At 51.3% G+C, this 26,877-nt stretch overlaps 1 protein-coding gene across 1 annotated transcript in view; it reads left to right on the top strand.

Moving 5' to 3' along the window:
• Positions 1–26,877, top strand: part of Soga1 (suppressor of glucose, autophagy associated 1) — a 68,469-nt gene that overhangs the window by 29,958 nt on the left and 11,634 nt on the right. The window contains exons 4-14 of the mRNA XM_052184118.1: positions 5,800–5,862; positions 6,596–7,771; positions 9,823–9,963; positions 12,958–13,083; positions 15,635–15,865; positions 16,120–16,224; positions 17,091–17,258; positions 19,234–19,485; positions 21,080–21,151; positions 22,037–22,107; positions 23,218–24,568. Coding sequence (XP_052040078.1) covers positions 5,800–5,862; positions 6,596–7,771; positions 9,823–9,963; positions 12,958–13,083; positions 15,635–15,865; positions 16,120–16,224; positions 17,091–17,258; positions 19,234–19,485; positions 21,080–21,151; positions 22,037–22,107; positions 23,218–24,568 — 3,756 coding nt within the window. The remainder of the gene's footprint in view (positions 1–5,799; positions 5,863–6,595; positions 7,772–9,822; positions 9,964–12,957; positions 13,084–15,634; positions 15,866–16,119; positions 16,225–17,090; positions 17,259–19,233; positions 19,486–21,079; positions 21,152–22,036; positions 22,108–23,217; positions 24,569–26,877) is intronic.

The raw sequence follows: 26,877 nt of genomic DNA, 5'->3' as shown, positions 1-26,877 counted from the left end.
CAGTGTGTTCTGGCCGCAGCGTGCGTGCGTGCGTGCGTGCGTGCGTGCGTGCGGGCGGGCTGCAGAGCAAACCCAGCCAAGGAGCCACGTGGGCCTGGGTATGGAATCTTCTCGGCTCTGCCGTTTCCCTGAGAGTGACTGCCACCTCGGGCAGATGGCACAGCTGCTCAGTGCTTACTTGCTCTGTTTGCAGAAAGGGAAAATCAGTCCCTACAGCCCGGGGGTGTTTGTGAGGATTAAATGAGGCAGGCTGGGAAGTGCTCAGCATAGAGTAGGCACTTGCTAAACAGTGTGTACCATTATCGTCAGCATCTCAACCAGCCACTGGCTATGGGCCTGGAGAAGCCTTCGCTGCCTCTCACAGAGGCTCTCCCCACAGAGCTGGCAGCTGTACGTGCAAGGAACAGCCACACTGAAAACCGTTGCGTCTATACTTATTTTTCCTGGCTTCAGGGTGGCTGTAATGCTAAGAGACCTTGCTGAGTAAGCATGATGGTCTGAGTTCAAATCTCCACAGCCCACATGAAAAGCTGGGCACGATCCCAGACAGACCTGTGACAGGTTTGCTCGCCGCCAGGCTAGGTGGGAAACCTTGTCTCAAAGGAGCAAGGGGACAAAGCAGGACACCTGACATCCTGGCTTCCACGCGTGTACAAGGGTGTGGATACACCACACCTTTATATCATAACACATACACATGCTATACAATTTAAATTTTTTAATTTTTTTCTCCACCCAAGTGGTGGTCTCTCCAGGGACTATATGACTTGTCTGCCTGGCATTTTGGTCAGGCTGCAAGGAGTACACCTCACTCTAAAGATGTCGTCCCCCCCCCCCCCCCAATCCAGGTCCCCTTTATGGTCAGTTCTGTGCACACAGCAATCTGGTTTCAGCAAGACTTATAAGGTCACCCCTTCACATTTGGTGAGTCAGCGGCCAGGAAGCTCAGGAGGTCTTGGGGACAGAGTTTAGACAGCTCTCTCCTGAACTTAGGGCGCTGCCTGGAGACTTCTGGGGAAGACAGACCCCAGGCTCCTGCTGGGAAGGGTTGGCTAGTGATTCTCATCAGTGTCACCCAGGCTGCTCATAGTGGCGTGTGGAGGGATGGGGAATCTGCCTTTGGGCTGAGTCCTCCTGGACCTTGTGGCTTCGTTCTCGCTGGTGTCCTGATACACTGTCCACAGGCCTAGAGCCAGACAAAGGCTCTGACAGACCTTGGCTCCCTTGAGGGACAAGACAGTCCCCCAGTTACTGGGCCAACTACCACTCAACAGAGGGAGGGTGGTCTGCCTTGGTTTCCCTCCTAAGCTCAGGGCAGTGTAGGAACCCAAAAGGTTTCTACGCAGTGGGAGAGGGGCAGTCCAAGGCAGAATGATCGGAACCACTCTAGTGTGGCCTCCCAACCCAACCCCAGGCACGGCCTCGCTCTCTCTGCCTGCTTCTATCCTGTGAGGTTGCTGCCTTAGCCTGCCTGCTGGAAAGGCTTCTCAGAGAACACAGAAATGCTCATTAGGTGCTTCCCTGCCCACAACAGATTCACAACAGTGAAAGAACGCTCTAAGCCCCAAGGAGAGAGAGCTCTTTTGAGGTTCTTGCAGTCCACTACTCTGGGATTCCTACTTGGGAGGTGAACACACACTTCCCATAGGATTTTCTGTATATTCACACACATTATTTTTTATGTATATGTGTTATGCTTCCTTAAATTTAAAAATGCAATATAAACTTAATGAGGCAAAAATCCTGCCACAAAAACACATAAACGCATACCTGGCATAACTCTGAGGAAGGTTCCAGCAAATTCTGGCTACACTGCCTGCCCCCAGGGCAGGAATCCGGGGACCTCCTGCTCCCCTCTGTTCCTCTTTTGTGCTCTCTGAACTTTCACCATGTGAATAGGCGGAGTCTATTAAAAATGACAGGCCTAGTACAAACATATACAAAATAATGACAGCCTTACCGGGCCACTCCCTGTTCATCTGCCTAACCCGGGACTAACATTTTGCTTTGTGGTCCTCTAGGTCTCTCTCTCTGTGTTTAACAGCATGCTTTTCTGTGTCTTTAAAAAATAAAGATGGGCTTAAGTTGCACACAGGGTTTCTGGAATGTGCAGGATCATGTTGCATAGATATAGCCTGTTAAAATGCTGGATGCCTTCGGGGTTTCTTCAGTTTGAAGTGCTCAGTATTAAAGCAAACAAACAAATAAACTAAGTCACAGAATCAAATAAGCATAGGAAGGAAAGTCCCAAACAGCACTATCTATTTCAACCTTAAACACAGGGCCAAAGGTTTAGAACACGTTCCACAGGTGTCAGTTGGCAAAGATCCCTCAGGGAGGGGAGAAGGATGGGTATGACAGGGGCGTGGCTTTATATACTCAACGTATGGCTTTGCTGGGTTTGTTGGTTGGTTGGTTGGTTGGTTGGCTGGCTTTGGAGGCGTGGGGGGAGGTGTTAATTTATGTTTTTCGAGATAGGATTTCTTTGTGTAGCCCTGGCTGGCCTTGAACTCATGGCATCCGCCCTGTTTCTGTCTCCAGGTGCTGGAATTACAGATGTGTACTGCTATGCACAGCTCTCCAGTTTTGGGTTCTGAGTAACATTTTATTGAGATGTAATTCGCATACTATGAAGTCTGCCTTTGCCCTTTTTATTTGCAGTGCTGGGAACTGAACCCATGCCAGCGAGATGCTCTACTATTGAGCTATATCCCTGGTCCCAGTTTGCCCTATTAAACTGCACAGTTAGTGGATCCCACAGTTGTGTATCCATTCCCACTGCCTAATTCCAGGACCTTTTTGCTACACCCTTAAAAAAACCCCTCACACTTATTAGTAGCCTTTTCCCATTCCCTAACTCCCTCCCAACTCTAGGATACCATTAATGTATTTTCCTTCTTTGAGAATTTGCATGGTCTGGATATTTTATGGAAATGAAACCTGATGGTATGTGCCTGCTATGTGGCAAAACTTTTCCTGGGGAGACACAACACATACATCTGTTCACTTCAGATAAGGATCCCATGACAAGTCAAAGTACGGATATCACCATAGTCCAACATTGTGAAACAACAGGTTTTACTGGAGTTCTTACAGGAATGTGGGTGAGGGGTTTCTTACAGGAACAGAAGTGACTCACGGATCGCTGCATCACCAAGGCTCACCCCAGCACAGGTGACAGCCCACAAAAGCTGGGAACCTGGAGCATACTGCACAGCCTGTAGGCAGCTCAACAGGTTAGAGCGTGTCCTTTCTTAGTGACTCTGGTCTAAGCCTCTTCCAGGCAGATGACCTGCTCTCAGAGTCTTCCTTGCAGCTTTTCTCCACTAAGAGTCTTCGTCGCAATTCAGCTTCACATCATGTGAGAGAGACTCTCAGCTTTTATTGCTTATTCTGGCAGAAAAATGAATCTGGTCAGTTTCAGGAACTTCCTGAACCTACTTTGAGTTGTCTTCCTGCGTAAGGAACTTTCTGTAGGATGGACTGTTTTAAGCTGGGTGGAAACTGTTACACAGCAGTGCTTGCCATGTCAGGGTGGCCTGGCCACGTGGTGTCTTCACGGCGCCCGTGCTGCCTGGGTGTCAGGATCCTGCTCCTTTCATGACTAAGTTTTTACCACGTGGACACACTGCAGTCTGTTCCTCTATTCCTCATCTGGAGGCCATATTGGGTTGGAGGCTTTATTTGTAGGTTTCTTCCTTCCCTTCACAGAGTGTTCCGGCTTTGTGTCAGCCAGTGTCGTGACCCCCAGTCGTTCCTACTGACGTTTTATATCATCTCATGGGTACATATGTGATAGCTTGAACCTCTTGGGGTCCTGAGGTAGCCCGGGATCTTTGCTTCCTTTCTGGGATCAGGAGACCTCGGTGGAGCTGTGATCTCCTAAGTCATGGGTCCTCAGTGTGTGGGTTCTCCAGAACTGACATCACAGCCAAGGCACCACTCAACCTGCGATGTCAAGCCTGAGTCTGACCCAGAGCACCACCTCATCACTCCATGGGAGTCTCGCTCTGAGCTCTCCCTTCCAGGGCCTTGCCAGCTCTCACCAGCTCTGGTGAAAGGACTTGTTTTGTGACACACACACACCCAAGTCCTCTTTTGGTAGCCTGGTGTATTCAAACTTCCTGCCTCCTTTGTGTTCCCAAAGTTCTCACTTAGAGTGGGCCAAGAAGATGTGAGGACACCAGACTCTCATCGGGTGATGGTGGAGCTCGTCTCTAATCCCGGCACTGGCAGGCAGAGTCAGGCGAATTTCTAAGTTCAAAGCCAGCCTGCTATATAGAGTGAGTTCCAGGATGGCCAGGGGCTGCACAGAGAAACCCTGTCATGAGAAACCAACCAACCAACAAAAACAAAAAGCAACCAACAGCAACAAAACAAAAACAAATCAATAAGAACAACACCTCCCCCACCCCCAGCAAGCCCCAAACTTAGGAAGGAACCCCGTGCTCCCTAGCAGCACCCTGTGCTCCCTAGCAGCCAACCTAGTGTAATCCAGGCAAATGAACAACCCTGACTCAGAAAAACAAGATGAAATGGTGGAGATGTTCTGACCACATACCTGAGGTCATCCTCTAGTCTGCACATACATGAAAACATATGCATATATGCACACAAATGCGCACATACATGTACACACACATGTGCACCCATGCGGACATGCTTACACACATGATAGAGCCAGCCTGCTTTCCTGGGAAGCTACTTTAAACTTTGATGGCTGAGACATACCCCAGGCCAGTTATTCTAGTATCTTTGACGTGGTGCCTGGTTATTGGTATTTTCTTAATTTCCCTGGATAATTCTCCCCTGTATGCAGGCTGAAAACCACTAGGGTAGCTCCATGCTGGCCCTAATCATAGCTGTGTTTTCTCCTGCCAACTTTTGGAACCCAATCAAGAGCTATGTCAAGAGCTGGTCTCAGGTTGGCTTTGTATTTGCTATAGAACTCTGGTCAAGTCCCTAACCCCTCTCTTGTTTCAGCAAAATAGGACTTGCAGGGATGAAGAGATGGCTCAGCAGTTAAGAGCTGCTTTTCCAGAGGATCCAAGTTCAATTCCCAGCACCACATGGCAGTTCATAGCCATCTGTAACTCCAGGTCCAGGAGATCCAGCGCCCTCTTCTGGCTTCCATAGGCACTGCACACCTGTGATGCACAAAGATACATGCAGGCAAAACAGCCATACACATAAAATACAAATACATTTTAAACAAAGTTTGTTTTATGTCGGTGGCTTGCCTTCTAGGGTGGGGAATGAGAAGTGAGGGTTGGGGGTGAGCATTGGATTTAAAGTCACCCGGGAGCATTTTCAGAAATCCAAGTGGGCAGCTCAATTCAGAAAATTGAAAGCAACTAACTGTGGTTTCAAAGGCTGCTGGCGTGAAACATCCTCTCCCGGGAGGAAGTGTTCAGTGGAATCATGGGTCTAAGTGAACGACTTTTTAAACAGCAAGTAACTTCAGCACTAATTACTGTAGCGTTTCCTCAAATTCCCTCCTGTGGGGCTTCCACTGATGCCAGCAACCAGTGAACCTTCTTGTTTAACTAGAGCCTCACCAATAGGATTGTATTGTGAGGTGGGGTGCAGTGCGGTTCTGCACCCCTACGCCCAGTGTCTAGTCATTTCTCCCAGTACTTGCGGTCAGTCTCTGCTGTGCAAGGTGCTCGGTGGTCCCTGGTTCAGCCGTGGGTGCTGATTGACACGTACAGCCTGAGCTGGGACCCACTGTCTTGTGATGCCACTTGGGATGTGTGTCATCTGTGTGACCCTTCAGTTTGCTTTCTTCTTTCCCTTTAGCATTCCTTGAAGAAAAGAGGAACCCGATCTCTGGGGAAGACAGAAAAGAAGCCTACCACACAGGTAGGACCTCAGCACCCCCCTCACGCACGCTGCAGTTTGCAGTTTGGATGCCCTGAGCAACTCTAAGTGTTCTGGGTAGTCCCCAGAGGGCCCCTTCCCTTCCCAATGTCTCTCCTGCCCCAACTTCTTCCCCTATGCATTTTCTCGACTTCCCCATTCAGTTCCTTCAAGCCCACTCTGACCCCGTCCTTGGACACTCCTGGACCCACAAGTTGATGACCCAACCTAGGGACAGATAGAGCCAAGGTTAATCGGTCCCTCCGCAGCTTGATTGCCACCTGACTGAGACAAATCACGTCAGCTTTGCAGTCTGTCTCCTCATTCCTTCTTGTTCTGTGGATTTGTTGTAAGAACTGGATAAAAGCGCCATGCTGTGCACAGGCCAGAATCCTGTACGCAGCCAGGGCTCGGGGCTCTTTGTGCGTTTTCCCATTTAACAGTCATCACATGAGAACAATGTTGCTGCCTACTTTGATAGATGGGGCAGCTCTAGCAGGAATGGCTACAGGCACATGTCCGACTGTCACTTGCTCCCTGACTTCCAGGTTGAGGTAGTGTGTCCTGGTCTCTTACTATCAATGTCCCTGCTCCCTATCCTGTGGCCTCCAGGCCTTGAGAGCCAAGTTGATTCACCCCTGTGTTCTCCCACAGTCAGTGCAGCCCAGAATCCTGTAGCTGGGTCCACGCTGACATAACCTTCCTTGTTGCTGCCTGTCTCCTGTGTCCGCTGCAGGAGGACAGTGCAGACCTCAAGTGCCAGCTGCATTTTGCAAAGGAGGAGTCGGCCCTCATGTGCAAGAAGCTCACCAAGTTGGCTAAGGAGAACGACAGCATGAAGGAGGAACTGCTCAAGTACCGGTCTCTCTACGGGGACCTGGACGCAGCCCTGTCTGCAGAGGAGCTGGCGGACGCTCCGCACTCGCGGGAGACTGAGCTGAAGGTGCACCTGAAGCTGGTGGAGGAGGAGGCCAACCTGCTGAGCCGGCGCATCGTGGAGCTGGAGGTGGAGAACCGGGGCCTGCGGGCCGAGATGGACGACATGAAGGACCACGGAGGTGGCGGGGGTCCCGAGGCCAGGCTGGCCTTCTCTTCTCTCGGTGGCGAGTGTGGGGAGAGCCTAGCCGAGCTGCGGCGACATCTGCAGTTCGTGGAAGAGGAGGCTGAGCTGCTGCGGCGCTCCTCGGCCGAGTTGGAGGACCAGAACAAGTTGCTGTTGAACGAGCTGGCCAAATACCGCTCGGAGCACGAGCTGGACGTGACTCTGTCGGAGGACAGCTGCTCGGTGCTCAGCGAGCCCTCGCAGGAGGAGCTGGCGGCCGCCAAGCTGCAGATCGGCGAGCTGAGCGGCAAGGTCAAGAAACTTCAGTACGAGAACCGCGTGCTCCTCTCCAACCTGCAGCGCTGTGACCTGGCCTCCTGCCAGAGCACGCGCCCCATGCTGGAGACGGACGCTGAGGCTGGGGACTCCGCGCAGTGCGTGCCTGCCCCTCTGGGCGAGACGCTGGAGCCTCACGCCTCCCGGCTTTGCAGGGCCCGTGAGGCTGAGGCGCTGCCGGGCCTACGGGAGCAGGCCGCTTTGGTCAGCAAGGCCATCGACGTCCTGGTGGCTGATGCCAATGGCTTCTCAGTCGGCCTCCGCCTGTGCCTGGACAATGAGTGTGCTGACTTGCGATTGCACGAGGCGCCGGACAACAGCGAGGGCCCCAGGGATGCCAAGCTCATCCGTGCCATCCTGGTGCGCCTGAGTGTGTTGCAACAGGAGCTGAACGCCTTCACCCGCAAGGCAGATGTGGCCTTGGGGAGCTCCGGCAAGGAGCAGCCCGAGCCCTTCCCTGCTCTGCCTGCCTTGGGCTCCCAGGGGCCTGCTAAGGAGATCATGCTGTCCAAAGACCTTGGCTCTGACTTCCAGGTAAGATGCCACAGGCCAGGGTCCCGTTACTTTTATTACAAACATATTCTGAACCAGGCACATGACAGAGAAGGACACAAAGCCCCATCTACACAACTTTACAACTGTCTTGCAGGAACAATCCTGATCATCACCTAGAACATGACCAGCCCCAAGGCAGCCCTGGCTAATCCCCCTGCTCTCCAGGATAACCTCCTGGTTTTATCCACCTCTGAGCTTTATATGAATAGAATTCTATAAACCAAACACAGCAGGGCCTGGCTGTGTTCACTATTTGCTGTCATAGGTAGAAAAAAAATGTATTTATTCCCACCTAACTAGGAATAAGCCTGCTGACTCAGTGAGCTGCCCAGTATGCATTTACTATGGATGGGGATTGGTTCTGAGGTCCTGTCTTTTTGCTAGATTTCCCTCTTTTCCTCCTCCAGTGCTGGAGACAAACTAGGACCTCATACATGTAAGGCAAGTACCCGACCACTGAGCCACATCCCTGGCCCCTTCTTTTTAAAACATTTTTTGAGAGCTTGTGTATGTGTGTGCCACCTGTGTATACCCACAGAAGCCAGAGGACGCTGCTGGAGCCCCCAGAGCTAGAGTTGAAGGTGGTGGTGAGCTAGAGCTGGGTGCTAGGAGCTGAACTCAGGTCCTTTTGAAGAGCACCAGTGGCTCTTAGCTGCTGAGCTCTAGGGCAGCCCCCCTTTCCCCATCTCTCTCTCTCTCTCTCTCTTTCTCTCTCTCTCTCTCTAAAGATTTATTTATTATTATATGTAAGTGCACTGTAGCTGTCTTCAGATACACCAGAAGAGGGCGTCAGATCTCGTTACGGATGGTTGTGAGCCGCCATGTGGTTGCTGGGATTTGAACTAAGGACCTTCAGAAGAGCAGTCAGTTCTCTTAACCACTGAGCCATCTCTCCAGCCCCTTCCCATCTCTTTTGTAGCTAAAATTATTACACTTATTTGTAGGCTTCAGGGGGAGCCATTGTGCACCTGTGTTGGTCACAGGAGTCGGTTCTCAGATGGTCCTGGGGATCATCTCAGGTTGTCAGGCTTGGTAGCAAGTTCCTTTACCTGGTAAGCTCAGTGGTAAAGGCAGCACAGGTTCTATCCCCAGTACAGAACAGAAACAAACCAAAACGCCCAAGACAAATTTTAAAAATTAAATTAACGAAAACATAGGATTGAGCTGCAGTTTCTTGTTGCAGTTGCACATCTCAGATGCTTGAGGCACTGCGTGTGTCCTGCGAGTGCCCTCTGAACCTTCTCCACACACCCTCTCATGTGCGTGGGTTTTGCTCTCTTAACTTCATGTTATAGCTCCTGTTGCTAGACAAGATGTCTCCTCATGCCCTGCATTCTCTGTCCGTTTGCTGGGATACCTTGTGGATAGCTCCTACCCTTCATGCTTAGCATGGGAGGGGTGGGATGCGGAACCAGGAATAGAATTCCCACTCTGAAGGTCCTTACTGCCTAGTGAGGAGGAAATCAGTATGTCAAGCCTGTGAATGGGACGTGACAAACGGTTTTTATCAACCAGCAACTTGCCCTAGATCTTGAAGAGATATAGAAGGAACATGGTAGGTCCAAGGAACAGGGCAGCAAGGCAAGACTGGGCTGCAGAGAGCACGGAGGGGTGAGGTTTCCATCCCGAGAGAACGGCAGGGGATTGTGGTGTGTGGCATTGCACTGCCCAGGACTGTACAGTAGCAGCTTCAACTCTGCTCTGTGACTTGAGATAGCTTCTGGAAACAGGTGGGAAGAGCCACGTTGAGTCTCCCTCCTGAAGTAAGAGTGAGTAGGGACCTCACAGGTCGCAGGGTGATGGAATTGTTTCAGAAGGCTTTGCGTAAGAGCCATTCACAAAATTACTGGTTTCCCTTGCCCCATGGCTCATCTTGCAATATGCAAGTGCGTTGTGACCGTGGGACCTGGGAAGGCTGATTCACCAAGGCCCCCTCTCATGTGGACAAAGCCTGTTTGGGAGCTGAGGCCTGGTGGGGACCTTCTGGAGCACTCCTTGGGCCTCTCCCCATGGCTCTCCTCTGCTTGTAGCCACCTGACTTCAGAGACCTGCTGGAGTGGGAGCCTAGGATCCGAGAGGCCTTCCGCGCCGGTGACCTGGAGTCCAAGCCTGACCCTAGTCGGAACTTCAGGCCTTACCGAGCTGAAGATAATGATTCCTATGCCTCTGAGGTAAGCTGCTGGTTGACTAGGACCTCCCGGAAGCAGGTGGGTGGGTGGGTGGGGGACCCTTGGAGGAGGATGGCAGAGGTTTTGAGCTTTCTGCTTGGTTTTAAGCTTCTGATAGCCAAGGCCAAAAAAAGAAAAAGAAAAAAAAGGGGGGGGGGATTTGAACCAATCCCATGGTCTAGTTAGGGGAAAGGTAGGTGGACAAGGTATCAGGCTGTAATCCTAGTGTCAGGATGCTGAGGCTACAGGGACGCTGAACTGGAGGCCATCCCAAAATAGCAGAGAGCAGTGGCCTCTCCATTGAGGCTATCTGAGTTCATGTTGTGAATCTCCAGGCGCTGGTTGTAAGATCTTGGATGAGTCATTTCACTCCCGTAAATTGTCAGGTTGCCATGGAGGAAACAGCCCCTCGTTCACAGGGTTGTTGGCCTGGCCTCTGTGGGTGAGGATGAGCACGGTGTCCATAGCAAGTCACTTGGACTCGGGGAACCTGAGTGCTGAGTCACTCGGTGGCCTGATGGTGAGACCTCAGACAGGTCCACTCCCCAGGGCCCGGCTTTCCCACTGCAACGCTTAGAATTCCCAGAGTCGCTAAGATTCTCTGATCTTTGAGATCCCTGTCCTCCTGAGCCTGGGAAACTCCCTGGAACTGAAGGGTCCAACTGCCTAGTGAGGTGGTCTGGACGTCCTCATAACCATGGAGATGGAGGAAGAGGAAAAGCGCTGTCTAGACATGGAGCCAAACTGTACTGCTCTGTACTTAGTGTGCAGAAGGCCTTAGCTTTGATCCCAGTCAGGAGATGGGTAGACATAGAGAAGGGGAGGGAGGGAGGGAGGGAGGAGGAGGAGGAGACAATCTGAGATGCTTTGTGTTGTCTCATTTACACCTTGACTCAGTTTCCTTCATTCTTACTGAGTAGCTATGACTAAGCACAGTGCCAACCCCCAATTCAAGAGCAGTGTGCAAGGGCAGGAGCCTAACTTCTATTTAAGAGGTTTTTGGTTTTTTTGTTGAGCCAGGGTCTCAATAATTAGATTATGCTTACCTCAAACTCACCATCCTCCTGCCTCCGACTTCAAAAACTGGGATTACAGGCACATGACACTTTGCCCAGATCTGCAAAGATTTTTAATACAGAACAGGTGTACAAGACATGCCTCATATCCCCGCCGAGATTGCCAAATGATATTACTGGCCACATAGCAGGACACCTGCTATGCCTGGGACCATTTCCACTTCTCTGTTCCTGTGCAGTGTGCTAGAATCAACATTCCTGTTACCATACTTTTTTTTTGAGATGGAGTCCCACTGTGTTGCTCATGCTGGCCTCAAAACTCACAGGTTCCGGTGATGTGCCTGCCTCGCGCCCACTTGATCGCATCTAAAAAATTTTGTTACAGGGGAATAACAACATAGTAGTGATGGATGGGGCTATAGCCCTTGATGAGGCACTTGCTGAGCGTGTGTGAGGCCTTGTGCCCAATCCCCAGCACTAATGCACTTACATACATACACAAGCAGACACATGTGTGCATGCACACACACACATGTACCACACATGCATACACATACACACATAAGCAGACACATGTATATATACACATGTGCACACATGGACCATATATGCACACACATGCATCATACATGCATACACATACAAACATACACACGTGCATGCACACATAGACACCTGTACCACACATGCATGCACACATGGGCATACATGCACCACACATGTACACATGCACACACAGATAGGGAAGGGCAGAGAGGGAGAAAGGAAGAAGAAAGGTACCTATGGCTTCTCACCTGGACCATTTTCTGGTTGAAGCTGTCAGCCCCCTCCTTCCAGAGCTGCCGCTCCTGGGACAGCACCTTTCTCTCCCCTTTGAGTCAGCACCTTTCTCTCCCTTTTGGTGCTTTGAGACAGGCTCTTGCTATGTAGCCCACGCTGGCCTCAAGCTCATGATCTCCCTGTTTTATAATTAGCATCTAGAATCATAAGAAGACTCTAGACTTCTGGGTTCCCTTCTAGTCTCTTATAAAAGACTTACAAAAGAACAGGTTTTAAAAATACTTTTTACATTTATTTGTTTGTTTGTTTAGTGTGTATGTATGTGCACATGGTGTATAAGTCAGAGGACAGTTTATAGAAGCTGGTTCTCTCCTCCCACCGTGTGGGTCCCAGGGATCAAACTCGGGACCCGATGCTTGGCTGCATGCACCTTTATCTGCTGAGCCATCTTGATCGGCCTGGAATAAATTAACTTCATTTAGCTCTAAATGCTTTTAAAACACAATTTTCCCAGAAAATGGAGAATTTGGTTAACTTTTTAAAAATGATCTTATTCCATAGTCACTGAAATCCACAAATAAGCACCATTAAATTTCTGAGCGGCATTATCACATGAAGATACAAAGGAAATCAAGATCATTATATAGTTAACCACACCGACTTACCACATTTCTGTTCCATCACATCCTCTGTAACTGTCCATCTGAAGGGAGCCTCACACATATAGACCCATTAAACACATTTGAAACCTCACTTATCTTTTAAATTGCGTCTAAATTTTTAGTCCTAAACAATGAACTAGCTTGTGAGTGGCAAGTACCTGTAGCCCCAGATACTCAGAGGATCCCTTGAGCTCAGGAGTTTGAGACCAGCCTGTGAGACTTTACATCAGAAATAAGTAATCAATTAAATTTAATCAATTAATTCTAATTAAAGAGTCTATGAACGACTTTGTGACTCAAATTTAGTTTTCACAGGATTTTTCTTTTCTGCAGATTTGCAGGAGAGATGTCTTAAAATGATAGTGGGAGGATTTGACATGTATTGTTTCAGTTAATTGTCCTGAGGACCCCTAGACAAGGACAGTGCTGTGCCCGTAGAGGAGACTCTGTCCAGCTTACTGTTGACTCCCTGCTACTGCAGTCCTTTGACCACAGCCTATGTCTTCTCCCTCCTCCTGTCCGGCCCCCACCCCACGTAGATCAAGGAGCTTCAGCTGGTCCTGGCCGAGGCCCACGACAGCCTCCGGGGCTTGCAAGAGCAGCTGTCCCAGGAGCGGCAGCTCCGGAAGGAGGAGGCTGACAGCTTCAACCAGAAAATGGTCCAGGTGGGTCTGTACCACATTTTTTTTTTTTTTTTTTTTTTTTTTGCCTACTACAGCTTGTCTCAGAAGGGAAGGTAAAACCATAGGATAGCTCTTTGATAGACCACTTGTCCCTCATATGAGAGGCTCTGGCCTCTGTTTCCAGCATAGAAAGAACTCAAACACTACTAAAAGCAGGGTCCTCAGAAGGGGACAACACAGGGGAAACCCAAGCTTCCCCACCCCTGCGCCCTGCCCGGGTGTCACTGAGTTTGTGGTTGTCAGGCTGGGCTGGAGCCATGCACATGATAATAGTGTCTAGGTGACAGTGAGCCTCTTTAATCTTTCTGGGGTTTGCTTTGTTTGCCTGTTTGATTCTTTGTTTGAGACAGGGTCTCTCTATGTAGCCCTGGTTGTCCACTTGATATTTAGACTGGGTTGATTCTAACTCACAGAAATCCACCAGCTTCTGTCTCCCGAGTGCTGGGATTGAAGGCATTCATCACCACGCCTGTCTCTTGTTTCATCTCTTTTTTCTTCCTTTTTCTTTTTTTAAGATTTATTTATTTATTTTATGTATATGCATACACTGTTGCTGTCTTTAGACACACCAAAAGAGGGCATCTGATCCCATTACAGATGGTTCTGAGCCACCATGTTGCTGGGAATTGAACTCAGGACCTCTGGAAGAGCAGTCAGTGCTCTTAACTACTGAGCCATCTCTCCAGCCTCATCTCTTAAAGAAAAAAAAATTTAAAAGACTTTTTATTTTAAATTATATGTGTGTACATGCAGGTGTGCATGTATTTATATATGTCTGTGTAGGTGTGTGTGTGTGTGTGTGTGTGTGTGTATATATATATATATATATATGCATGTTTGTGTAGGGGTGTGTGTGTATATGCATGTCTCTGTAGGTGTGTGTGTATATATATATATATGCATGTTTGTGTAGGGGTGTGTGTGTGTATATGCATATCTCTGTAGGTGTGTGTATATATATATATATGCATGTTTGTGTAGGTGTGTGTGTGTATATGCATGTCTCTGTAGGTGTGTGTGTGTATATATATATATATATATATATATGCATGTTTGTATAGGGGTGTGTGTGTATATGCATGTCTGTGTAGGGGTATATATATATATATATATATATATATATATGCATGTCTGTGTAGGTGTGTGTGTATATGCACGTCTATATAGGTGTCTGCAGAGACCAGAAGTATCAGGTTTCCTTTGATCTTCTAGGACTTGAAGCCCGGTTCTCAGGAAGAGCAGCTAGTGCTCTTAACCACTGAGCCATCTCTCCAGCTCTCTTCTCATCTTTTGGCTTCAGTTTTCTGTCTGTGAAATGGTGCCCATATCCAGCCTGGCTGTGTATCAGTTTTGATGGTTCTGTAATAGCTTTTCTTTTTTCTTTTTTTAAAGATTCACATTATTTTATGTATATGAGTACACTGCAGCTATCTTCAGACACTCCGGAAGAAAGGGCATCAGATCTCATTACAGATGGCTGTGAGCCACCATGTGGTTGCTGGGAATTGAACTCAGGACCTCTGGAAGAGCAGTCAGTGCTCTTAGCCACTGGGCCATCTCTCCAACCCCTGTAATAGCATTTTTTAAACCTTAGTGTTGAGGCTGGTGAGATGGGCAAAGACATTTGCCACCAAGCCTTACAACTTGGTTTGATCTGCAGGACCCACACAGTGAGAGAGAGAGCTCACGTGCTCTGGTCATGTGTGTCCTCTGACCAGCACACACATGCCATGGCAGCCGTGCCCACCCATACACATATAAAACTGTAAGCAAATGTAAAAAAAGAGGGGTGGAACCCACCTCTTGGACAGCCCACATAACCCACCTTGAACACATCATAGCCTGCAAGCCTTATACTCTGAAATGCCCCCACTTTACTGATTGGCGGTGCACGGTAGGACGTGCTGAAGAGGCAGACAGATTGCACACAGGGGCACAGAGCAGACGTGCTTTGCTCAGAGCTCTACAGCCCAGGCCTGAGGCTCCCTTAGCTGTGAGCCAGGCTGCTCCCCAGGCTGCTGCCTCTTTCTCAGCCTGCCTTAACCCAGCATGCCTCTGCTCTGCTCTGCTCTGCACCCGCCTGCTCTGCTCTGCACCCGCCCGCTCTGCAGTCCCCACTCGCCAGTGTGAGCGTGTGGGAAACACCTGATGATCTATCTGTAGGTGCTCAGAGGATGGTGGCCAAAGATGTTCTTCAGGGTTGCTCAGGGTTTTGAGATGGGATTTCCCCCCCCCACACACACACACCCCGGCACCTGGGCTCACCTGTGAGACTATGCTGGGTGGCTGAGCTCTCCTGTGTGACTTCTGGAGAGTGAACTCAAGGCCTTTGTGCTTGTATGGAGGGCACTTTAGCGACTGCTGTCCCTCCATCCACTGCTGCTGCTTTGGAGAGTTCTTCTTCCCTGAATACAAAGAGCTGCTGGCAGGAGAAGCCCTGGCAGGGTTCCCCAGTAGGCACTTGCCCTTAGTGTTCCCCTCTCCTTGGTCTGGAATCAACCTTGGCCTCCCTTGCTCACTCCTGTCCTGACAGCTGAAGGAAGACCAGCAGAGGGCGCTGCTGAGGCGAGAGTTTGAGCTGCAGAGTCTGAGCCTCCAGCGGCGGCTGGAGCAGAAGTTCTGGAGTCAAGAGAAGAACATACTGGTGCAGGAGTCCCAGCAGTTCAAGCACAACTTCCTGCTGCTCTTCATGAAGCTCCGGTGGTTCCTGAAGCGCTGGCGGCAGGGCAAGGCTCTGCCTAGCGAGGAGGATGACTTCCTGGAGGTATGGCCGAGCATAGCCTTAGCCGGGGCTGGAAGAAGGGGACCATGGGACGAGAGTTCTGCTTCTCGGCCTGCACAGTACCAGGTTGGGGAGTGGGTCACAGTTCGGGTGTGGGGAGTCAGTGGTGGGCTTTGGTTCATCCTGAGCCATCCATCCTTCCGGCGTGGCCATGCAGTCCCCTTTCTATCTGGACTGCTTGCTGCTGTCTCCATCCTGTGAAGGCTGAGCCTGTTGAATGTGGTTTCTCGAACCAGGTGAACAGCATGAAGGAACTGTACCTGCTGATGGAGGAGGAGGAGATGAACGCCCAGCACTCGGATAACAAGGCCTGCACAGGGGACAGCTGGACCCAGAACACGGTGTGTTTAACCCCTTCTGGTCCTGCCTTACTTACCCTTAATGAGTAGCACTTCCTGCTGTCTTCTCAGCTCTGATTGGACACAAGGTCTGCAGATGGTTAGTGCCTGGATTCTGGCCCACCAGTTGCTCAGTGCTAGGGGGACATCAGTCATCCCAGGGTAGTGATAGAAGGCTGAAGTCACAAGAAGGGGAACAGCTAATCTGTTTGTTGTATAGGAAACAGTGTTAGAGAATGGGGGTCCCATCTCGTGTGTTGCCATGGATGACTAGGGGCTTGTGAAATTCAGAATGGAAAAAAGACCATATTGAACCCAAATGGCCACATGTACAGAGGTATAGCAAGGTGTTCTGGGGTGGTGCTGGCCAGTGGGACACTGCGGGAGGGTGGGGATACCAGGCCAGGGTCACAGAAAGAGAGGCCTTAGGTAAGAACTGTCAAATCAAGTCACGGGTCATAGTGGGCTGTGGAGTCATACCCCCAGGTTCTACAGAGAGCTGGAGTGGGTGTGAACAGTGTGTGAGGAACCAGGACAGGGGCTTGGGACCCATCATTTGAGGGACTCCATGAGGCATCAGCTCAGAGAGGAGAGACCTGAAGCCTGGGGGGGGGGGGCACAAAGCCTTGGAGAAGTTGTTGCTCTGCATTTGGGCAGAGTAGCTGCTCCTGTAAGAGAATCCACTGTGTATGAGACTCGCAGCTCAGCTATTTAGGACAGGCCTTCAGCCTCATTTTATTGGCGAGAGGACCTGATGAGAACTCTCTGAGGCTGCTAGGGCCCAGCTGGACTCCTGGGTGAGTCAGCTATGCCAGGGCCACCATCCCTGCCTTCACAAAGTTCCTGACCAGGCCTTCCTCTGTCGGCAGCCTAATGAATACATCAAGACCCTGGCCGACATGAAGGTCACCCTGAAGGAGCTGTGTTGGCTGCTCCGGGATGAGCGTCGGGGTCTGACTGAACTTCAGCAGCAGTTCGCTAAGGCCAAGGCCACCTGGGAGACAGAGCGGGCGGAGCTCAGGAGCCACGCCTCGCAGGTGAGCCCCCTGCTGTCAGGGACATTCCCTTCCTTTTTCCCAGCCCAGAGCTAGACAGTGGGGTCTTGGAGGAGGGCTAAGGATGCACAGGGCCCCCTGCACTTCACCATGTGCACCAGAGATTGACAGGGATGGAGGCTGGAGGCTGTACTCTGCACTCACAGAACGCTCCTGCCCACCTGCTTGCCACATCCAGCACGGTTCCTGACAGACCTGACTAGAGGGTTGAGAGAGCGAAGGAAAGACAGACAGACGCAAGGATACACAGAAGGCTGCAATCAGGCGATTTGGACTCTCTGTGGAGAAACCACAGTACTCTGAAAGCTCAGCCTGTTTACTGTGAAGTTGGTGAGAGTGGCAGAGGTGGTCACTAATGCAGATAACCCAGGAGGCAGAGATTATGGTATACAGCAGTATCAGGGGACAAGTTCAGTTAATCTGGGCAGGAGCACTCTGTAGGGAAGCTGTCTCCAGGCTGCGAATATTAGAGGGGGTTGTATGGTGGACATCTTCTGCATACACTGTTAACATCACCCATACACGGAAGAGCCTCACCATGGTGGCACAAATGGCTTTGCCATGTCTCCGTGGGTCCCAGGGTCACCAGGTGTCTTTGAGGTGACTGTGCCCATGTCAAGAATAAACATAGCCGGGCGGTGGTGGCACACGCCTGTAATCCCAGCACTCTGGGAGGCAGAGGCAGGCAAATTTCTGAGTTCAAGGCCAGCCTGGTCTACAGAGTGAGTTCCAGGACAGCATAGCCAGGGCTATACAGAGAAACCCTGTCTCGAGAAAACCAAATCCAAAAAACCAAAAAATGAAAAAAAAAAAAAAACAGTACACATGAGCTCGAGACCTGACACCTGTACTTGGTACTAGGCAGCATCCTCCTGCCTGGGCGCCGCAGGCTGTGATCCTCATTTGCTTTCTTCCCTCCTCATAAGGACCCCAGCCCCTCCCTGCTAACTGGCTCTAATGTGTTCCTCATACTCAAATATGGGTCTAACCCTCCAGCCACCCAGCCTGACTGAAGGCGCTCTCAGCAGCATCCCCAGGGGCCTGGCGTCTGCTGCGTGCCTGGGGGCAAGTTGTTTTCCAACTCTGGCCCAACAAATGAGAAGGCAGGCTTTTCACTCAGAAAATGATCTAACTTTGTGCTTCTACAGACTGGGCCCCTGGCCTCCTCCAGCACGTCTTGGCTTCAGGGTGCCTTCCTTGCCATCTGTGGCCATGGGAGACGGGCACCCTGAAGTCTCTGCTGGCCAGATGGCCAAGCAGGCCCGGCCGAGTTAGGTTTCTCTCCCAGGTATTAAGTAGCAGACTCACTCTTCCTCCCCAGGCTCCTGACGGCCTAGTCCCCATGGGTGCGTTTCCGCCCTCGCCTGGTGTGTGGAGATTCCTTGCTTTATTCTGAGCCCTGTGCTTCGCCTTCCAGAGTTCCCCTACCCCCCCTCACTGCTTCACAAGTGAAGCCATCCCAGGAGCCCTTGCTCTCTGACCAGCCCCGTAAGAATCAGCATTCTCGGGTCATGGGGCCTGTGAGGCTTGAGGCTGTACGTTTCTTTCCTGCCTCCCCATGCTGAGGGCTAGGCTGAGAAAATTATGCTGTGTATTATGTGTTTCTGTCCCTGTGCAGGGCCTCTGGGACAAGGTGGGGCCCAGCTTTCAAGGGGGTAGTGGTGGAGAATAAAGAGCTGTCTTCCACCTGTGGAAACTGGCGCTGCTGGTAAGAATTGACAGATGTATGGTTATCAGTAGCCGGGGCATCTGCCTTCTGTAGCAGGATGCGGGATGCATACCTGGCCCCTTGGAGCCTCAGTGAGGGACAGGAAGTAGTGCTTGCTTACAGAGGCTTGGGAAGAGAACATTGGGTTGAGGATCTGTCTTGTATGTAGAAAGGGGTCCATCGCACGGAGGGTCCCTGAAGGCCAGTGTCCCCTGCCACGATCCAGCTAGCTGGCGCTTCTTCCCGCAGATGGAGCTGAAGGCTGGGAAGGGTGCCAGCGAGAGGCCCGGGCCCGACTGGAAGGCTGCACTGCAGCGAGAGCGGGAAGAGCAGCAACACCTCCTGGCAGAGTCCTACAGCGCCGTCATGGAGCTGACGAGGCAGCTGCAGATGAGCGAGCGCCACTGGAGCCAGGAGAAGCTGCAGCTGGTGGAGCGGCTGCAGGGAGAAAAGCAGCAGGTGGAGCAGCAGGTGAAGGAGCTGCAGAACCGCCTCAGTCAGGTGAGGCTCCTCTGCAGTGAGAGCTGCAGCCCAGCGCTCAGAGGGAGCCGCCATTCAGGCCTCCCGCCACACCAGCTTCCTTCGATGCAGCCGCAGCATCGAAGGCTGTTGTTTCCTCAGTAGCAGTTGACTGAGCAGGGGTCGATCATGTGCCCATCAGTGGGGCCTATCAAGACCCAGGACCGAAAAGGGAAGAGCCAAGAGTGATTCCCATAGGAAAGCTAGCGTCCTCTGACCAGGCAGCAGCAACCCGCAGAGCAGCCAATAGGAAGAGTGTCTTAGTCAGCAGCGTGCTTCCCTTTGAAGAGTCACCTTAACCATCTTAATTCTTATAAAGGACACATTTAATCGGGGCTGGTTGACCGGGTCTAGAGGTTTAGTTCCTTATTGTCGTGGTGAGAAGTACAGTGGCATGCCGGCAGACATGGTGCTGGCGAGGGGGCTGAGAGTTCTACATCTAGATCCAAAGGCTGCACGGAGAGTGACACCGGGCCTGCCTTGAGCATTTGAAAACTCAAATCCCTGCGCCACACTTCCTCCTACAAGGCCGAACCCGCCTAATAGTGCCACTCCCATGAGCCTAAGGGGCTCATTTTTATTTAAACCATCAAAGGGGCTCTTGGCTCTAATCAAATCCCCTCTGGTCTCTGGGCTTCATCCACACGAGGAGGATGGCTGTTCTATCTTCTTATCTCTCAGGGCAGCCAGGGGAATAAAAGAGCCACAGAGATGGCACAGTGCTCCTAGGTGCCCCTGACAGCTTCCTCTGTGACTGCTGTCCATTCCTGCTGAAGTGACTTTTGCTGTCACCCCCGCTCTGTTTGTCTTACATTGGGTTCCTAGTAAGCAAAGTTTGAAACATGGGTTCAAGTGCAAACAGCTAGCCAGCCTGTCCACCCGGGTGTTGCTTGGGATTTTCATTGGACCTTTGGGAAGTGGAAGGCAAAGCCAGTTTGCTTTTTCAGAACTGAAAGGTTTGGGGTGGGGACATGAGGATTACTAACACTGGGAAAGCCCTGGGGAACTGGTGAGTCACCCACCCCCTGTGGGAGCCAGTTGTGAAGGGATGGAGGAAGTCAAGGGAAGTGATGGTGCAGTGCCTGTCATCCCAGGGCTGCTCACATCCGGGCCTTCCTCTTGTCGACTCTGTCCTCTCATCTGCTGCCTGGAAGTAGTCACAGGCATGCCTGCTCCTGTGGCTGTTCTGGGGATTAAATGAACTGATGTGCACATGCAAATGGACCCCCTGGAAGTGTGGTGCTCCAGGGAGCACCTCAGGACTCAGCAGGATCACAGCAGCGGGGTCCCTGTATGAAACAGCGACTGCTCGGCTGCCCTAGCTGTTCTGTGGACTGCAGTGTAGTTGTGTAGCAGTAGTGCCTGTTAACTATTAGCCAGGTCAGGAAGATGCCTGCCAGTAGATGCTTGTATTACTGGTTTCCAAATCCACCTTGTGGGGGCTCAGAGCTACTGTCTACTGAGAAGCCAATGCCAGGCCCATGCTGTGGGCTGTGTGGCCTATAGAACTGAGAGTAGGGAGGGACCCTGCTCAGAGCAGCCCTGCCCACCAGCACACACTCTTTGTCTTTCTTAGCTGCAGAAGGCTGCCGAGCCCTGGGTCCTGAAGCACTCGGACCTGGAGAAGCAAGACAACAGCTGGAAAGAGGTAAGGGCATCCCTGCCACCCACGTTCTGTTGGCCCCGACTGCACCAGAAAATTCATTGGAAATATGTCCCATAAGCCACACCCTCCTTACACCCTTGGCTCCTTAGGCCCAGGGTCATTACCCCATGACTCCTGCCCATGGATTTGGACTTGGGAAGGGTTCTCTGCTGTGGGAGAAACCCCAGGCCTGTTCAGTTAGACCTCGCTAGAAAGCGGGCCTTCTAAATAGCTGGGTGGTCTTGGGTGAGTCACTCTCCATCGCTGGGCCCCAGTTTCTCATTGTCCTGGTCTCGTCCTGAGTGGGGTCAGTCTTGTCACACTGGAGGAATTCACGCATAAGGTCAGGGGACTGTCCATAGAACACAGAGCAGAGGGACAAAGGTTTGATACAGGCCCTCATGTCATCTCTCCATGGGACGGCGTGAAGAAATGGCACGCCTCTCAGGATATGGGGCTACAAAAGCTAAATGCCTACCCTGGGGAACTGAAGTGCAGAGGATTTCAAGGGGCCCACAGGGCTAGTGATGCACTGCTCCTTACTCATGGGCCCTGAGGGCTGCATCTCTAGACCCAGTGTGGGAAAACCTCACAATCGCTGTCATGACCTACTGTATAGCAGCTGTCATGGAAAAAGCTCTGTCTCAGTTGATCCCTCTTTGCACCCCAGATATCTGAGCCTGGCTCACATTGCTATTGTAAGGGGGTGAGAGGGAATGGTCCAGACATGACCAGTGGACCCTTTAGATTGATTATGACTGCGCCTTCCTCTCCAGAGGAGAGCACTCACGTGTGGAGTCTTGGGCTCAGCTCTCACACTGGTCTGCCATCATCTCCCGTCACACACTGGTCACCAGAACTGACCCTTCTTGTCTCTTCCTTTGACAGACACGAAGTGAGAAGACCCACGACAAGGAGGGGGTTTCTGAAGCTGAGCTTGGGGGAACCGGCTTAAAGAGGTGCTGGCTGGCCTCCTCCCCCATCCTGCCCTCTACCCCACAGCTCTGTCCCTAACCCTGTGGACTTTTGGCTTTGACCCTGTCTATCCCCTGCTCTGTATGTCCACTCCTACTCCCATGAGATTTGGGAGAGCCACCAGATAGTTTTTTTCCCCCTGGGAACTCCAGTCACTCAGAAACTGGAGAGCTTGGGGCATGAGGATTGCAGCTTACAGTTTAATGTTAATTCTGGGTATCGAAAACTGGGGCCTCAGCGGCACTTACTGCCAAAGAAGCTGTTTGACTCTTTTGGGGGGTTCTTTTCTCCCTGGAATTTGAATCATGGTAGATATCCATTTGGGGAATTATTAGGCAGTGTCCCTTGGGCCTACTACCATGCTATGGCCAAGAGGACACGCAAGGACAGTGTTCCCATCATTAAGACCCTCCATGAAAGAAGTGAGGGGCAGTACAGAACATTCTAGACTGAGGGGGTCATTGGAGCCAGGGGGTCAGTTGTAAATTCTAGCTCTGCCATTCCTAGCACAGGGGCCTCGGGTATCTCCCTCTCTCTAGTGGGATAACTGGCGATGCCCCCCGAGCTGCACAGTGACCAGTCATGTGCTGTAGAGGACTCCAGTAGCAAACCCAGCCTGGATGTGAGATAGGGAATGAAGGCCTTGTGAGTCGGTCAAAGGAATTTCAAATGATTGATGGGGGTGGGGAGATGGGGGTAGGGAGGTGGCTGGGATGCTACCAAGATGGTCACAGGGTAGCTGGACCCCAGGATTGCTGAGGAACCTGGGAGCCAGCAGAGGCAGATCCAGTCAGAGCTACCCCGGTGAAGGTGTGAGGCGGCAAGGTATTTACTCCGGATTCCATTCATGGTGTGCTAAGGACTGCGTTCAGGGATTGAAAGCTGTTTCTGGCTTCCTCTGCCTAGAGGTTGACTGTGATCCTGGTGTTTGCGCTGCTTAAGAGCATAAAGAGGGTTTGAGAAGGTAGCAGCAAGGTTGGCTATAAGACGTAGGCAGGACAGGCTCGGTCCCCACGTGCATGTGCAGGCGAGTAGACAGCATGCTTGACATGTTATTTTCCTTTAACCCCATTTTCTTCCTTTACTTTTCCCAGGACCAAATCAGTCTCCTCCATGTCTGAGTTTGAAAGTTTGCTCGACTGCTCCCCCTACCTTGCTGGTGGAGATGCCCGGAACAAGAAGCTGCCCAACAGCCCTGCTTTTGCCTTCGTGGGTACTGAGCCGGTGGAGGCTGAGAAAGGTGCCAAGGAGAAGCCCGGGCTTTCCACCCGGGACTGTAGCCACATTGGTAGCCTGTCCTGTCCGGAGCCTGCGGGGAGACAGATGCAGCGCAGCTACACTGCTCCAGACAAGACGGGAATACGAGTCTACTACAGTCCCCCCGTGGCCCGGCGCCTGGGTGTCCCCGTGGTCCATGACAAGGAAGGCAAGATCCTCATCGAGCCGGGCTTCCTCTTCACCACAGCCAAGCCCAAGGAGTCCGCGGAAGCTGACGGGCTGGCCGAGAGCGCCTATGGCCGGTGGCTTTGCAATTTTTCCCGGCAGCGGCTGGACGGGGGATCTGGGTCCAGCACCTCGGGTTCCGGAGCCGCTTTCCCCGCAGCCTTGCATGACTTTGAGATGTCGGGCAACATGAGTGACGACATGAAGGAGATCACCAACTGCGTGCGGCAGGCCATGCGCTCCGGCTCCCTGGAGAGGAAGGTGAAGAGCACATCCAGCCAGACGGTAGGTCTGGCCACCGTGGGCACCCAGACCATTCGGACGGTCAGTGTTGGCCTGCAGACCGACCCACCCCGCAGCAGCCTCCACAGCAAGAGCTGGTCACCCCGCAGCTCCTCACTCATGTCTGTGCGCAGCAAGCAGATCTCTTCCTCCCTGGACAAGGTCCATTCCCGCATTGAGCGGCCATGTTGCTCGCCGAAATATGGCTCACCCAAGCTCCAGAGGCGGTCAGTGTCCAAGCTGGACAGCACCAAGGACCGCAGCCTGTGGAACCTGCACCAGGGCAAGCAGAATGGCTCGGCCTGGGCTCGCTCTACCACCACAAGGGATAGCCCAGTACTGAGGAACATCAATGATGGGCTGTCCAGCCTCTTCAGTGTGGTGGAGCACTCAGGGAGCACGGAGTCTGTGTGGAAACTGGGCATGTCTGAGGCCCGAACCAAGCCTGAGCCTCCCAAGTATGGCATTGTTCAGGAGTTCTTCCGGAATGTGTGTGGCCGGGCACCGAGCCCCACCACTGCAGCAGGCGAGGAGAGCTCCAAGAAGCCAGAGCCGCTTTCTCCAGCCAGCTACCATCAATCCGAGGGTGTAGCCAGGATCCTGAATAAGAAGGCAGCTAAGGCAGGCGGTAGCAAAGAAATCCGGCCCACCATGCTGTCCCAGGTGGGGAAGGACGGTGTCCTTCGGGATGGAGATGGATCCCTGATCCTTCCCAGTGAGGTACGGGTGGCCTTTACCCTTCTCTCAGATTGAGGGGTTAGCCTAGAAAGTTCAGAGTCTTCTGTTTCGTGCTGTTATGTGTTTGCTTCTGTTCTTTAAAGTCAGAGTCTCTTGTAGCCCAGGCTGGCCTTGAACTTTCTATGTGACTGAGGATAACCTTAAGTTCCAGATTCCCTTGCCTTTGTGCTGGGATTACAGGTATGTTCACGACACCTGGTTTACATTGTGCTGGAGATTGTGTCCAGGGCTTTATGCACGCTAGGTAGGTAAGTACTCTGCCATCTTAGGTGCCTCCCTCTTAAACTCAGGGAAGATATTTGTGTGTCTTAAAAGTTCTTTTTTTTCTCCTCTCCAAGAAAGGGTTTCTTTGTGTAGCCTGGCTGTCCTAGAACTCATTCTGTAGACCAGGCTGACCTTGAATTCATAGGGATCAGCCTGCTTCTGTCTCCCAAGTGCTGGGATGAAGGGCTTGTGCCACCACAGTCTGGCCTTTAGAAGTTCATATGTCGATCTGGGAGGGACGTGAACATCTTTGACCTGAAAAAACACAGACGTGCCAAGAGACTAGTTAGTGGGTGTGGCCTTGCTCTCTGCTTAGCCACCATGCTGCAGAAATCCACAGTGTTCTTCCAGAAGAGAGGCGTGCTTACCACGTGGCTTCTGGGCTTCTGAGAGGCTGTTGTTAGCATTCTGTTTCATGGAAATATTGCCTTGGAGCTTGAGATTGCTTTAATAAGAGGCTAAGTGCCAGGAAAAAAGGTTTAAAAAAATATACAAACCAGAGCTCTACCCACCCTCCCTCTTAGAAAACTGGTTATAACACAGTCACCAACTGCCCCGGCCCCAGGCCAGCAAGACTTCACATCTGAGTCCTCTGAGAATGTCCTTCTGTGCACTCCTGATGCCAATTCCATTGTGCTAGGGATCAGTTGAAGTTTAGTAAAGCACTGTGTCAAAGTTCATGTTGGAGAGGTGGAGGGAGCCGTCTCTGCAGGATGATAGAGTCTTACTGAACCTGAGACTGAGCTGTCTGACTGTTGCTTGAACCTCATTTTCTATCTCCTCTCTCTTTTTTCTGTTTTTAATATTTTACTTTAATGTCTCTCTCTCTCTCTCTCTCTCTCCCCCTCCCTCCCTCCCTCCCTCCATCTGTCTCTCTCTCTCTCTCTGTTTGTGTCTGTGTTTGTGTGAGGGTGTTGGATCCCCCGGAGCTGGGGTTTCAGACAGTTTTGAGCTGTCATGTGGGTTCTATGATCCTGGGTCCTCTGGAAGAACAGCCAGTGCTCTTAACCACTGAGCCATCTCCAGTCTCCTGTTTTTGTTGTTGTTGTTTTTAATTTATGTGTATGTACGTGAGTCTCCAAGAGTCTTTGTGCATCATGTGTATATGCAGGTACCTACAGAGGCCAGGGGATATCAGGTCCTCTGGAACTGGAGTTACAGGCAGCTGTGTATAGCTTGATGTGGGTCCCAGGAACCAACCCCCGGTGTTCTGCGTGGACAACAAGTACTCTTAACTGCCAGGCATCTCCAGCTGCACTCTCCTCTTTCATTTGCCTTAAGGATCAGGCAAATCTTTCAGTTCAAGCACATTGACTCAAATCCCTCTGTCTCAATTTTGTATGGATTGGTTCAACCTGGATGAAACGTACCCCTCGTTCTAGTTAGCTGCAGGTCCCACTGTGGACTCAGGGAGGGCTCTGAGAGGAAGCACAGAGCTACAGGGAAGGAGAAGTCAGTGTATACCATGGGATTGTGACTGCTCAACAGGCCACTGCTGTTACTGTGTGTTAAGTGCTTTCCCGTTTTCCCTATGATAAATGATGCTGTACTGAATGTCTTGATAGAAAAACTTTTACATTTACATTTTAGAGCCCAGCGGTGGAGGTTCATACCTTTAATCCCAGCACTCAGGAGGCAGAGGCAGGTGGATCTCTGTGAGTCTGAGGCCAGCCTGGTCTACATAATGAGTTCCAGACCAGTCAGAGCTATATAGAGAAACCCAGCCTCAAAGAAACAAACAAACAAAATAGTGCATTTCATATTATTTCATTAAGTTTGCTTTGCAGGATAAAAGAATATTTAGAAATTTATAAGGCATTTGATGCGTTGTCAAATAGTCTTCCAGAAGAGGTTGTCTAGATTAGGGTCTAGCTTCGTTGCACCAAGTAAGTCTGTAATGTGTCAGGCCCTGGGTTTAGTCCTGGGACATTCAAAGAAGAGAGAGAGGAGAGAATATAATTGAATGTAAGAATGTGTTATGGATGGCCTGGTGCTGTTTGTATTTTGATGCTAATTCCACTCTCTTG

This window comes from Apodemus sylvaticus, chromosome 5, assembly GCF_947179515.1.
Source record: "Apodemus sylvaticus chromosome 5, mApoSyl1.1, whole genome shotgun sequence".
NCBI lineage: Eukaryota > Metazoa > Chordata > Mammalia > Rodentia > Muridae > Apodemus > Apodemus sylvaticus.
The sequence above is the reverse complement of the archived record's forward strand: the minus strand, read 5'-3'. Positions and strand labels throughout refer to the sequence as shown.